Raw genomic sequence first — 15062 nt, 5'->3', positions numbered from 1 at the left:
AGGACACGCTGGAGGGACTATGTCTCTCGGCTGGCCTGGGAACGCCTCGGGATTCCCCCGGAGGAGCTAGAAGAAGTGGCTGGGGAGAGGGAAGTCTGGGCCTCCCTTCTGAAGCTGCTACGCCCGCGACCCGACCTCGGATAAGCGGAAGAAGATGGATGGATGGATGGATGGAACCAAAAACAAAAATAAAATGGATTCTCAGTCTCCATTAACAAAATACGCACTTGAATAAAAACTAAACAACATAAAGTAAAAGTGTAAATAAATACTGCATTCAACCAAAAGAGTGCAGATTATGAAGTCTGTATATTATGTTGCCCTTCAGTAACAATTAGATTTAAATAGAGAAGATGGGCATATTTTCTACCTGATGCAATAGTTCACACTACACGGTTTATGCCCCTGTTTTTCCCCTTATGCCAATCTTAGAACGTTGGTCTTTCTAAGATTGTCGCTTGCGATTTCATAACCGATCATCCTGTAGTGTGTGGTGTGTTACGGTAGATCGTCGTTGCCGCTCCGATCTGAATCAGTTGTTTTCCCCGACTGGGATCGTTAACGCAGCCTGTTGAATGTGACAGGTAGCCAATCAGAAAGCGCGGATTTTAAAATTAGCTCACTGGACTTGTAGCCATTATTTTGCGCCCATTGTTGGACACCACACAACACAATCGAACTGTTATATCTAGGATTTCTGTCGGCTAATGTTTGGTCTCTCAGGTTTTGAAAGTGAGCCGACAGCTCTAAGATCGTGCAGTGTGCCCTGGGCATTTCACTAAGAAAATGAGGAAGGGAGGGTCAGTGGAGAGCGCCGGAGTTGAGCCTTTTTTCATTCAGTGTCATCAACAGAAAGAGAAAAAGGCCGGAAGAGACGATAAAGTCGATAATTAAAATGAGATTGATAGTTTTAATTTATGGTACGATTAATTGATTTATTGTTTATCGCGACAGGCCTCTTTCTAGGTAAAAAAAAAAGAAAAAGAAAAAAAAAAGCAATAAACATTAATTGTTTGAAATGGCCCCACAAACGTTAACGTTTTTTTTTCTCCCTGCTCTGACGAATTTCACCAAACCATATTTTATTAGAGTGTTCCTGTTTCCTTATAGGAACAAATTTAATAAATTAAAACAAAACAAAAAAAAAAAAAGTCAAACTGTCACGTTGCTCATAAATCTTAACTAAACCCTCCAAATGTGTCTTGAAAGATGCGCAAATGAGATGAATTGGACATGACAAGATTGGCCCCCGTCTTTGCCATGGATCAGATGGCCGTGACACAAGCGTTTTAATTCTGCCTTGTCTTAAGCAAAAGTGACAGGATTAAATAAATGAATTAGATGAGACAAAGATTTAAACTCTGCTTCGCTCGCAGCCCGGGATTATCCTGGGACTATCGGACTGGAAATCTGACTGGAGGGCAAAATGAATCTTATCAACTGCTTATCTGTTCTGGGCTTTGCTTTAGAGCCTGCGGTAATTACAATATATCAGATGTATCAGGACTTGAAAGTCAAGGAGCCATGAAAGATCTTTGCTGGTCTGGAGCTTCTGTCTTATACATATTCCTCTCAGAGAGGGGGTAGAGAGAGAAACGCAGGCCCTTTTCTTGATTTTCACATGATTTCACAATTTATTTGCATTTTGTCCAGTTCTCCATGTACACACAATAGTAACACAAATAGCTTAGGTACTGTAAACAGTAGGCAAAGATGTTTTTCAATCTGTCGGACACACCCAAAGGAGATCTCATAAGCATCTAAGAACAGAAATGTTTCTAGTTAGCTCATGATATGTTGTCAAAAGCATCGGAATACTTAAAATCTGGGTTTTTCCGTACCCAACTTTTTACCATGTGTGCTTTTTGCTTCTCAAATCTCAGAAACACTGCCCTAGAAGAGACTATTCTAAAAATGTTTGGCAACTTATGAAACAGAGTCTTTTTGCAAGGCCACTTGGAGCGCTCTCTGCCAAAATAGATCAAGCATGCCTACGTACAGAGACAGCTGCCGAAATACAGTTGTTGTGACACGTAACAACCATATTTGTACAACCAGAAGGATTATAGAGTGGCTGAATAAATACATTCAAGATGAGGTCACCCACAAGAACAGGTGCATCTCATTAAATAAGAATATTAGCGAAAAGTTAGATTATTTCAGTTATTCAGTTACAGGCGATGAAACTGGAGGATTACATAGATTCGATACACACAGCTGGACAAATTTCAAGAAATAATTTTGATGACACAACTACTGAAAATTTAAAATTCAAGTTCTCAGAAAATTGAGATCTTACTGAAAAGTGTGTCCATGTGCCGATCAGGCCATGCACTTAATGCTAAGCCTGTCCCAATAAACAATTTATCGCATAATAAATTAAAATGAGATCGAAAATTCCTATTCTTATAGCTAATATTGTTTGAAGGGCAATTTTCTTTTAGGGAGAGTACATAATCCATTTTTACAATCTGGTTTTGGTGGTGTGTGGTTTTTATTTCCTTTACTATTTTTGTTTTTGGTTCTGTTTTTTATTTTGGATCTTAACAGTGTAATTGAAAGACACTATAAAGTATTCTTTCCAGAATGAAAGTTTATTAGACTTTGAGAGGGCAAACTTGAATTGTTGTGCCATTATCAATATATACTGTAACTTGAAAATGGTCACAAATCAACTTTATTGTTTATCTCTATAATTGCAGGGACTATTTGTTATTAAGTAAAATTTGTTACTGTGACTGGCCTAATATTTGGTCAACACTTCCTTTGTAACATGAGTTACTAGATTAATGCAGCGTGGCATGAAGAGAATTTTGAATCTGAAATTTGTGAGCAGGCTTTGTTTCTGAGTCTGTGGTTAAATCCCTGCTGCTTGTGCATTTTTCTTACACTCAACTTTCCGCTTTGATATGACACTCTGAATTACCAGCTCCAACCTTGTTTTGGAGAGTTTCAGTGACTCTCGGCAAGAAGACTGTCAAGTCTTCACAATGACTGTGTAGGTCATAACATTGCCATGCCATTATATTTATGCAATTTGCTTTTTACCATTGATATTATGTAGTATGCTCTATTTTCTAAAGAAAAAGATTTTCATTAGCTGAGAGCCATAATTATTAAAATGAATGACATTAACACTCATATCACTGTGTCTGATGAATCTATAAAACACGAGTTTACATTTTTTAATTAAATTACAGAAATAAAGTAACTTTTCAATTATATTCGAACTTATTGAGATGCACATGTGAATCTCTTTCATTATTGGAGGCCAAATGAGAAACAGCTTAATACCTGGTGAAAATCACCAAACACAGGAAATACGGATCCTCCACTGAGTTGAAAAGAGAAGTGAAGGTGAAAACTTATTAAAAATCATTGATGCACTGAGCTTCAAGAGAAAATAAACGAAAAAGATAATAAACTGGGTTGAATGACAGAAAACTCCACAGATTTGAGAGTGAAGTTAGTTAACGTGCTCATGAATATTTGGTATTTGCAATCTTTTCTTCAGGCTGTAACAAAATATTGACTTTTTGTTAGTTAATTGAAACAGTGTCTGGAATAATAATAAAAAAAGAAGATTTATGAACAATTTTCTTGAAAACAAATAGACACAGATTAGACATGACATTATGACCATTTGGCTAATAGTAGTTGGTCTCCCTTCTGCTGCCAGAACAGCCTTAACCTGTTGACATAATGAAAATAATGAACTTTTCAATGACTCCACTAGGGCTCTGGATGGTTCCTCTGGTATTTGGAGTCAATATGTCAGCAGCAGCTCTTTTCGGTCCTGTAAGATGGCAGGTTAGGCCTCTGTGGTTTGGACTTATTTGTCCAGCACATACTGAATTAAACAGAGATCTGGGGATTTGGCAGCCAAGTCAGCACCTCAAACCATTCTTGGTTTGTGGCAGGACGCATTATGCTGCTGAAATATGTCACAGCCATAAGGCTGCACCAGTGGTGTACATGGTCTGCATCACTGGTGGAACATACATCATACAGCAGTGCACACTAACCTGGCCATCCACCTGATACAAAGGCCAGGCCACCTTCTTCTATTGCTCTGTGATCCAGTTCTCTATTTTTGCTGCTTTGCACATGTTTTGCACTTTGTTTCCATTTTCACGGTTTGACAACTGATGGTTTAAAGTTATTTTTTGAAATATTCTATTGGTCTCTACTGTAAGAAAATGAGTTTAGGAGCCTAAAACAAACAGAAGTGTAGCCAAAAAAATATTCATACAGCTAGCCAGGCTCAACAACTGATTGGCACCAGAGTCACTTTAGAGCACAACAACCGTATTTCCAAAATAATTCACTAAAGACAAATATTTGCTTGAAGGCGAGTTAAAGGAAGTTTTTATTCTCATTGGCCCTGGTAAAATAAAGGTTAAAAAAAATAATTCTCATGGAAAAACCAATCACATGGCAGGGATCACTGGCCAATGAATATCTACAAGCAGAATATTTCTAATACCCATTAGGATTTTATCAGGAGTCATACTCCAAAATTACTCAGAGATACAATAAACAGAAACACAGCAATTGAGCAATTTTGACTATCATAGCTCATCTGTTGTGTTGGACCACAGTAGCCAATCTTCTGCTTTGATGGGCCTGCAATCAGTTCACCACTGTCCCCTTTCTGGACCTCTTTTGATAGATACTGATGGCTGCAGACTGAGAAAATCCTACACAAGCTGCAGTTCTGTAGATGCGCTGACCGATCTGAATAGCCATTTAACTTGGCCCTTGTCAAACTCACTCACTTACACTTTTTTTCTCCTTCTAACTGATGAATTTGGAGGAAAACATTTTCACTTCCCACCTAAATCTTTCTCATTTAGAGGTGTCCTCACACAGAAAGGGTGTGTGTTATTTACTTTACCTGCCTGTGGTCATAATGTTATGCCTGATGCCATGAGTAATCCAGCCAACATCTTTGTGATTCTCCTTTATATTTAAGAGATAAGTGCTGTTTTGCTTTGCATTACATTAAAACTGTGTATGAGGTGTGATTTCAATCATGCTGGTTTCCAATCTTTTCATTTACATGTTTTTTTATTATTATTTTCTTCTAAAATGCACCAAAATGGTATCCTATTGAGTAAAAATGACATTAACTTGTTGCTGAATTTTATTTTCTATGTCTGGGAGTCACGTGAAAACGGAGAAATAGCCGAATTACATTTGTCCTTAAACTCGAGGCAGGCTTTGATTTTGGTTTCCACATATACACAACATATTGCATCATCAATAATACACAATCAGACAGCAAAAATAAATTAAGACTTGCATTACGGTTAAAACACTAGAAAAGTCATCAGAAAAAAAAAAAGAATCAGCACTAACGTAGTGCATAAACCATCTTATTTGTTTGAAAATAAGAAATAAAAGAGTTTATCCAAAGAGCTTGTGACATTACCTTTTACAAAGTTCAGTAACTATTGAGAAAAATTAAAATACCTTTCAGTAGAATGTGTAACTACAGACTGGAGCATCTCCAAAACAAATAAAAAATGAAACAAAGAAATGTGGTCCCTTCTGATTGTTGACACTTCAAAAACCTCCACAGTAGATTCACCTGTGGATTCATTTTGTCTTTAGTGCCTGAAAGTCTTCTTGCTTCATCATTTGCAAATGGTGCTTGGACCGTGTGTTCATGTTGCAGGCAGTTATAGAAAAAAGGATCTCGAGGTCCATGTCTCGGTCTTGGCTCAACTGGCTTTGGCTCCGCTTGTTTGATCTGGCCAATATTCTGCGCCGTCAACAGCAGACCAAATCGCTTTACTATAGCAAACATAACCCGGCTCAAGCAGGTCGGGGTACGTGCTTGGCAACAATGCAAACAAGGTCAGAATCCTGCCCAAGGCCCGTCATGTCCTCATGAGGTACAGCAGCCAGGTTACATGTCCACATCGCCGTCATAGGCAAGAGTCAAGGGCTTCTGCGGTGGAGGAGATGCCTTAGAGGTTTTTGATGGCTTGCTAAAAAACACCAAGAGACAAGACACAAAAAGCTCAGAAAGCATGTAGCTTGGTGCAGCACAAGGCAGTCCAACTTGATTTCAGTCTTTAAAAAGAATTTCATTAACTGATAACAGGAGCTCACAACAGACAAAGTAGTGTGGAGGAGTATAACTCATACTTGACAGGGCTGTGTTGGAGGAAAGAAATTTCTTTTTGCCTCTCCATGTTTATGCTTTTCTCATACCAAGTATGTGCGTGTGTGAGAGAGAGAGACCTACAAAGAAGCTCCTGTTTTTACAATCGTATGTCGCAAAACATTTTGAAGAGAGTGGAATTGGACATACCAGATCAGGAATGACAGCGTGATGATGAAAAGTACTACAATGAATCCAACGATGACTACAGCATAAACCCACAGCTTTACTCTTCCATCTGTGTAATCAAAAGGGAGATTTTAAATAAAGACATTTAAAGATTATTTAGGTGGTCATGAAACTCTTCCCACATACCGCCATGAAGATATTTAATGTGGTCAAATTATCTTGCTAAAGTGTAAAAACCATTTGCACATTTTGACATACTACTACGCTAGCAGGAGTTTGCGTGACACACCATTTGAAATAAGTGGATGTTTGTCCAGTGGAAAGAAAATTATGTCGTCTGATGTGTCTCTTTACCAGCTTTGCACATAATTAACAGAAAACGCCATCCATTATTCTTTGCAAAATAAACCATTGAAAACCATTTAGAAGTTTTCTTCAACTTCTAAATTATCTATCAGGACTAAAATCCCAATAAAATACACATAATTCTGTGATTGCAATGTGACAAAATGTTGAAAAGTTCAAGAGGTTTCAATACTTTTACAAGGTACTGAATGAAGTCCGTTGTGCTTTTTCCCACAGATTATAATAAGGAGTAGTGCAAAGACATTGATCTAGAACAGGATGTGCAACCTATAGAGCCATTTGCTCTCAGGACAGCCAAACTGAACACGTTTGTCACATGACATTTTAGACAAATATCTACTTTAGAACATTTCTTGTCATTTCTAATTTTAGGATTTAATATAAAGATAATTCAAATTCAAAAATACTTTATTAAACCCAAAGGGAAATTAAATAAACATAAACATAATACTGGTACATTCTGTGTGGAAATTCAGTACAAAAAATTGTGTTTAATTTGTTATTACATTATCTGGTCCCTATTAATTTTTAGCCATTATGGAAGGTCCAAAGAGACACTTGCTCTTCCCTTTGTCCATTTATTTTATAGGAAGAAGGGTATTTTTAGAAGCAGAAACAATGTCAGACATGCTGATTGATTGTTGCAGATAATTTCCATTTCAGTACCTGGGCCAACGGGCCTTAAGGTCCACTCGCTGAAGAGGTCGTTGGACTGAGACGGCCGGGGTTTTAATCTTCCAGAGTTAGTTTTCACATCGGCTTTCTTGCTGTTGTCCACCCCGGGGGTTCTGGTGCAGTAGTCCAAGAAGCCATGCGAGGTCATCACTTCAGTGTAGCCCTTCTCACACCCACACACTCCACTCTGCACAAAAAGGAGTTCAAAAACAGTAGAGGATCATTTACTGCAATTGTTACTTCACACTTTACAAGACGTGCAGTGCAGTTACGTAAGGATACTCTTAGGGGCAGTATAACATCAAGCTGTGGCCATTAATTCTCATCCCCACCCCAAAATTCCCACCCTAAACAATCTCACAGGTGTACATCTTAACTGACACAAATAGTTAAATGAATCCAATTAGCTTCTAATGGCCTGCTTTAGGAAATTAAAAACGTCATCTATCACGATCCATGCAGCTTCCCACCAAGAAGTATGAGAGCAGAAAACAACAAAAAAAAAAACTCTGCAGAGACCACAGCTTCCTGGTCGAAACACAGCAATCTTACCGGCGTGCAATGCGAGAAGGGTTTTGTGCACGGAGGATGGCAGTGTCGAAGGGTAGTGGGCCTTTTCTGTGGGAAACACCCCCCTGAGAAGACAACACATTCTTATTTCTGTTCCTTTACCCATTGATCAGTAAATTAATGCTCTGTCACAGCTGATTAATGGGTTCAGGTTCCTATCGGGGTCCCTGATCAATTGGTGAACATTTTAATTCCAACACAGAAAATTGCATGTCAGAATATCAAAGAGTAATGCAATGGGCTTTTGGGTTCCCTGCCAAAGCAGGTTTTCATTTTTTTTCCCCCTTCTGGTTTCATATTTGCCAGAAATACTTCCTTGGAGTGATAAGATCACATTCGCCTGCTATTTACAGCATATCAAGCCTGCCTAAAGCTTTTTTATTCCCACAACAGTCGTAGTTTTGTTCTGTTTCTCCGAGGCTGGTTTACTTCCTATAAATACAAATGCGTGATTATATTTATATGGATTGAAAGCATCCCAGCTCAGTGCGGTTTATTGATTACTTGTGTTAAAAAGGGAGGAAAAGAAAGAAATCAATTGACCCTGGTGTGGGAATAGGCAGATCAAATAAAGTGTAAAATGTTCTTAGAACACTGTACTAAAACTACTCTGTGTGAGTGAATCTTCAAGCACTGGTAGAAGTCAGCATGGCCAAGTCAGAAGCAAATCACGTCTTTAGCGACTAAAATTAATATTTCACATCAAATGTATGCTGTCTAGCCTGCCTAGAAAGAAAATATATGTAGGTTATGAAATCAAATGACCATCTTTCAGTTTATTTCAACAGATAACTTACTTGTTTGTCTTTTTCAGAACATTCAACATGCAAAGACACTATGAATGGCTGTCAAAACATACAACAGTTACCCTCTGAAGACATAAATATGCCTCTATGTCAAAGCAAACTTCATTAACGGCAGAAAAAAACTTAGCAAAATGTATCTGTTTCCTTTTTGCTTGATTTGCCACTCTTAATTATTTCAGAGCTTCAAATTATTTTTTGAATGAATAAATACAAAATAGTTTTCAAATGTTGATTTAACTTGTTTGGTGGAAAGGCTGTAGCTCAGTTATGATGAGTTCTCACAACGCTGAAACAGCTAAGCGCGATGCAACTTAAAACATGGCTGATGAGAGGAGATAAGAAAAACTGTAGATATCAGCTTCTGCAGTAGTGCTAAGATGGTTTTCACTTTGCTTATTAGAATGCATATTAACAAATGTTTGGTTTTTTAACTATTAATATTGGCAGGTATAATAATTTTTCAAGTGATTCTCAAGTATTTGTGGATTTTAGCTATTTTCGGGCGGCTGTGGTCCCTAACCAATTTGAACAATGGGGATCCACTGTAATACATAGCTCAGTTTGAAAGACATCCATCAGGAAATTATTACTTAATTTAATTATGAATCAAATGAGCCACAATTCCTGGTCTATTTTCACTCCTGATAACATGAGATAAGAATTTTTCATGAGACTTTAGTCTTAGAGTTTGAGCCTGAGTTGAATCTGAAGCCTAAAATCTTTGTTTTTGCAACTTAAGTGCTACTTGGATCCTCATCTCTGCCTCCATGTTTGTCTGAATTTGTGACTGACAGAAAGCACAGTCCATGTGCTGGCACAGAAAGTTTCAATCTCATCTTAGTTTTGTTATATATCTGGAAAAGATCTTATCCGTAGAAGCAAAGCCTACTGACAGCTTAATAGTTTTGGAATCTCGAAAGATGATACTTTTGCAATTCAGCACTGTCAGATCTTAGCAGATGTTGCATTTCCTATTACCTCCTGATCCAATAAGGTGCTCTTTTCTTCTAAATGTAACTCAAAACCACCTGCTTCAGCCACTTCTGGACAAAAAAGTTTTCAGTTCGACAGTTTTCAGAATGAAAGGAGATTCACTTCGTGTCTGAGCTGCACATTTTATTTTAGAGCTACCGACTTATTCTTTAATGTGGCACACATCCATATGACACAAAATGAAATAAAAAAGGGTTCAACTGTGTCAGTGCAGGGGAACATAAACAGAAATAGCACACGTTCAGCTGTTGGACTCATATAGGAATTAGGCAATATCGCCGTTTTCCTAGGAGATATTGTATGTAACCCATCTATGAGCAGTCACTGGAGACTGTAAGTCTTTACCTGTGACATTAACACCATCTGAGCGTTGACACCACACTGGCCTCTTGTTGTTTGTCCATCCCCCTGTTTTCCACTGGTAACTGTGGCATTTTCCTCCTGTAGCAATGGCAGAGAGATAAATGCAATCCTCATTAGCAGTTTATATTGGGTATCCGCATCTGTTCTCAGGCTCCTATAGATGTTAACCTCCATTTTCCTCAGGCCTACACCTTTATATTATAAAGCTAAGACATATGATGATTACAAAGACAGGACAAAAAGGAAAACAAAATAGAAATCCCTCAATTGAGGCAGCATGCGAGACAGTGGCAACTTTGGATAAAATTAGGTAAAATTGGTTGAAAATATATGAAATGGGCCTCTTTTTGCAATCAAAGCTCTTATTTTACTGAGGGACAGTCCACAGAAAGGTTGATTTGAAGAGAAAAGCAAAGACAGATAGAACTGATTTGTCGGACTGAAAAAATCGCAGCCACACAAAGCTGCAATTTAGGACAAACTTTCAAAAAGAACCAAAGTAACACCACAGAAAATACAGAATTGAAGTTACACATAAGGGTTACTGCGGTGGGTACAATTTTAAAATAAATATATTTGAACTTATGTGTAATTTTAAGTTTTATGTGTTCAGATTAAAAAGAAAAAAATGAAGGCTATTATGGTTATTGGGTGTCTGAAGGTATTCAGGGCTTTTTCTACTGCTGCTTCACAATAGTTGCTGCACATTAGAGAGGTTCCTTCACTACTTTTACAACTCCTCTTAAAGCCTTTTCTTTTTCTTTGGCCTTCAATAATTAGCTAGACATAGTTTGACCTTGCTTATTTTAATTTGCTGTATTGTATTTAAATTGTTACTGTCCCTAGGCCTTACTTATACATGATTGTGATTTTTGAATTTTTATAGTTTTCTTTGTGCAGCACTTTGTTGCTGCTGCTGCTCTTTCAAAGAGCTTTATAAATAAAATTGCTGTGGTATGGCCATGAAAGCAGCAAAAACTGACAAAATTGATCATGAAATATAAGAAAAAAGAAAGTTTTTAGTATAAAGAAAGGTAAACATTAAAAACATATGTGATAAAAAAAAACATTAAGCACAAAGTAAACAGAAATAAATTTAGAGATGAACTGACAAAATGGCTTTTGAGAACAATAGAATCAACTTTCCTACAGTAGAATATAACACAAATCATTGTGAAAAGTATGACGTTCCTCTGGCTCCGCCCAGTGGTCCTGCTGCCATTTGCAGAAACACACCGCTCCCGGTCAGAAACAACCAATCAGAATGAGGAAGAAAGTCTTTGCACTGTCAATCACACTCTTCTGCACGATGCTCACACCCTTCCCCCGCTCAGTGTGGACCATCAAGCTCAAGTTTGCCAGTACGCTGCAGCTGTATTGTTGGTGGAAAAACTTGTTCAGAATGTCAGACCACAGTTTTTCTCAGAACTCCCTACTGCAGCTTTAACAAAAAGACAAAGTTGTTTATTTAAGCTTTCAACCTCTGTTATTTTCTGGATTTTGAAATGTTGGCAGCCTTTTGGACATTTCACAGTCAAGGTAGTGACGTACATGCTGCAGGGACCTCTGCATTAGCAATGTAGCAATTCAGTTATGATGTGGTATTATGGTATGGACGAATACCCCAAATATGCTGGCAAAATAAAATTCTGCAAATTAATTGTAAATCATTCAAAAATAGGTTTAAAAATTGCTTTTATGTACAAAGGGTGTACTCACTGTAGACTCTTCTTCTTCTGCCTATTTATGTAGCATGTTCTCTTCATCAGTAAGTCATGTTTAGTAGAGTGACTGAGGTAAGTGTCATTGTGAGAGTCTGCTTAAGAAAGTAAAATCCTTGTCTATTTATTTATATTGTGTGACCTTTGACCACAGACAAAACAACAAAAATTTGCTCGCAGCAGAAAGACAAGAAAAAACAATTGTATTTTGCTAAAAGGATATTTGTATTTATTAAACTTGGTCTCGGAGGATCAAAGCTTTACAAAAAGAGGAGACCAGAGATCGGACGTAAAATCCAATGCTTCCCTAAATATATTTTCTCTAAATCTTACTGGAACCTGCTTGCTACCATCGGAGCACTTTGGCTACAAGAGCAGCTAAAACTAACCTTGTTATTTCTGTCCAAGTTGGTGTAGACACTCAGCCATCCTGGGCATTACAAGTGCTTAAAAGAGTGCTTACATATAAAGCAAGCCGTGTTCAGAAGAGAAAAAGCCTCTGGGTTAGAGGTGGAATGCCTTCAAGAAACATGAAAATCCAGCAACTTCTATTTAAGCACTTAGAACTGATGCTACCTGCTCACTATGAGTATTAAGTATCTGGATTAAAACTTGGTTTAAATAGATTTCTTTGGGTTCAGATAAATGTAAAGCAAACTAACAAGAGGTAAAAAATAAAAAAAATCACAATAATATCTATGTCTAAATCATTTATTGGAGCTTTTTAATATTCCTTGCCAAAGCTTTTTTGCATCCTCTCTCTCCCATCACTCTTTTATAAGGTTCCCTTTTTTCTAGTATCCAAGTGCATTAAAGCCGCTTTATTGCTGATTAAATGACCAGGAGTGAGAATAGAAGAGTCATCAGCAGGAACAAGAAAAAGCCCACATAACTAACATAAACCGATAATGTCCGATTCAAACTCATACACGCAACCATCAGCTTGACCATGTGTAACACTGCATGGCCTTTGTGATGAGGAATTTCACTCTGGGGCTGGATACGGCCAAGGATTTTATAACTATTTGAATCTCAAGCTCTGTTGGCAGTAAAACACAAACTCAAGTGTTCTGCAATAAAACAGAACAGACAATTATGACTTATAGGCAAAATAAGAAAAAAGAACAATAATGCCTGTTTCGGAAAAATAACGAGAAGTGAGATTTAAATATAACAACATCTGTTTAATTAATCACTTAGGGACATTAAAGACATTGGATTCTTGATCAAAAGTCTCTCTTCTTTATCTTTCTAAATTCAACACATGTGGGACATACCACCAACTATTTTCCAGACACGTAACAATACGTTCTTGAGTCTCTCTCTCTGTGTTGTGGCTGACCCAAAATAAGTAGAAACGGTACAGCTCTCCTTCAAGACATTTGTCTCAACTATTTGCTCTATACCAGAGTTATGTAAAGTTTCACTGCATGCCAAAGAAGCAATTTAGCTATTTCATTCAAGACCAGGGACTCATTTCAACTGGCAGCCCTCAAGGACTGAGACCCCTGCTCTTTTAGCATTAAACGCATCAATCAGATTGATGTCTGATAGGGGATAACACTACAATACAACTCCTAAAATTACATTTTACAATACATCTGACAATCTGAAAACCTTCTTTATCATATAATCTTTTAGTTTATTTTTCTATCAGATAGTTTAGAAAACCCTGGAAGACATCTTCAATCCATATTGAGTCCTAAGTGTTCTCTCAAGTAGCAAACACAACTCCACACTGCCATGATGCAAGCCAATAAACATTTCAGGATAGTTTCAAAGGTCAAAGGTTGAAATATCTTATCTTTATCGCAGCCCTCGTGTGTGTAGCTGGAGTTTAATGGACATTTATTGGACAGCAAAATAAATGCTGTCGAATTCATTTAAATTGTCTAAACATCAAGCAAAAAATGCTAAAGTTCATTGAAAAATATAGTAAGTTTTCCAGGAAAGGTATTTGCTCATAAATACACACACAGAGTTTTTTGTTTTAACAATTTTTCTGCCATTTTTAAAGGTTATTAGGGTAATAGTGACCAGTAGTCATTAGTAACTGGTTGGGAAGAAGGGCAAGGCATGCAGTAAACAACCCAAGAACCGGTAATCGAACTCCAAACAGCCGTATGGAGGACTTTAAGTCACTTTAAGCAACAATTATTACAACAGAAACAAATGTACAAATACAACAAAACCTTGACTATCAGGATCAATGGATATATTTGTTTCCATTTTATAAAGTTAAATTAAATATACAATAGCATTTAAAGGCGTTCATATAAAAAAAAACTTTTTATATGCTTTGGTAAAGAGAATTAATTATATTATGAATACGATTATCAGTTTTTTGGTGAAAATAAGTATAAGTCAATCTTCCTTTATACCTTTGCAAGGCTGGGTCTCAAAGACCTGACTGGGGCAGCTGCCTTGGTTCTCCATGGCTTGAATGATCACAGCTCTGGATCGCGCCTGGCGACCGGTGGACTCAAAACTGCGGCCCTCCAGGCAGATCAGCTGGCAGGAGCTCCAGGTGGACCACTGTGTCAAATGGCAATCACCTGAACAAATAATAATAATAATAATAATAAAAAAACATCAAGTCACAGATTGATCCTGATCCACAAATAATCTTGGTCTGTCCTATTGCCAACTATATGAAGCAATGCAAAATTTAACAGGAATCAAAAACAACACATCTGTGAGAACGTATGTTCTAAATGCAAAAACAGATTAATGGATATGGCCTTCACAGTCAGACTTTAAAGTAAGATGTAAAACCGATGAAGATAACTGAAACAGGTCTCCCAGGGGAGGAAATTATTTGTCTGACAAAGGCTGGTTGATGTTTTTTGTGTGTGAGCCAATAAATGATACAGAAGACTTTCTTTCTTGAATGTCAAACACAAATATCCTTTGTGACGCTTGGTAGGGTTCTCCTGCAACGATAATATCATCCAAAGCCACCGTCTCTCAGCCTGAGAAAGCCTCTGATTCTCTGCCTTGAACATCCATTAGTGACTATCTGTGAACTCAGGCATCTCATTATCTTTCATCTGCATACACAGACACTCACTCCATCAGCTCTTGTCTTACACAGCTTCATCTGCGGGAACATGCTGCGGCTGGAGCCGCATTAAACAGCTTTAAGCAGCGTTTGCACATTGCATCTCGCATGTATGTCCACTGCACTTCTGCTGGACCTTACATTTCACCTGCTGGCACCTTCACACCAACAAACACACCCATGCACGATGACGACACGCACACACA

At 37.7% G+C, this 15062-nt stretch overlaps 1 protein-coding gene across 3 annotated transcripts in view; it reads right to left on the bottom strand.

The window, feature by feature from the left end:
* Positions 1–1610: 1610 nt before the first annotated feature.
* The window catches only part of thsd7b (thrombospondin type 1 domain containing 7B), a 208933-nt gene continuing 195481 nt past the window's right edge, over positions 1611–15062 (bottom strand). For all 3 annotated transcript variants that reach the window (XM_023337353.1, XM_023337355.1, XM_023337354.1), the window contains 6 exons: positions 14177–14350; positions 10057–10152; positions 7895–7977; positions 7334–7529; positions 6323–6410; positions 1611–5996 (listed from right to left, as the gene is read on the bottom strand). In XM_023337353.1, the coding sequence (XP_023193121.1) occupies positions 5915–5996; positions 6323–6410; positions 7334–7529; positions 7895–7977; positions 10057–10152; positions 14177–14350 (719 nt within the window). In that variant the 3' untranslated portion in view covers positions 1611–5914. The remainder of the gene's footprint in view (positions 5997–6322; positions 6411–7333; positions 7530–7894; positions 7978–10056; positions 10153–14176; positions 14351–15062) is intronic.

This window comes from Xiphophorus maculatus, chromosome 7, assembly GCF_002775205.1.
Source record: "Xiphophorus maculatus strain JP 163 A chromosome 7, X_maculatus-5.0-male, whole genome shotgun sequence".
Classification (NCBI taxonomy): domain Eukaryota; kingdom Metazoa; phylum Chordata; class Actinopteri; order Cyprinodontiformes; family Poeciliidae; genus Xiphophorus; species Xiphophorus maculatus.
Note: the sequence above shows the minus strand (reverse complement) of the source record. Positions and strands in the feature narration are given on the sequence as shown.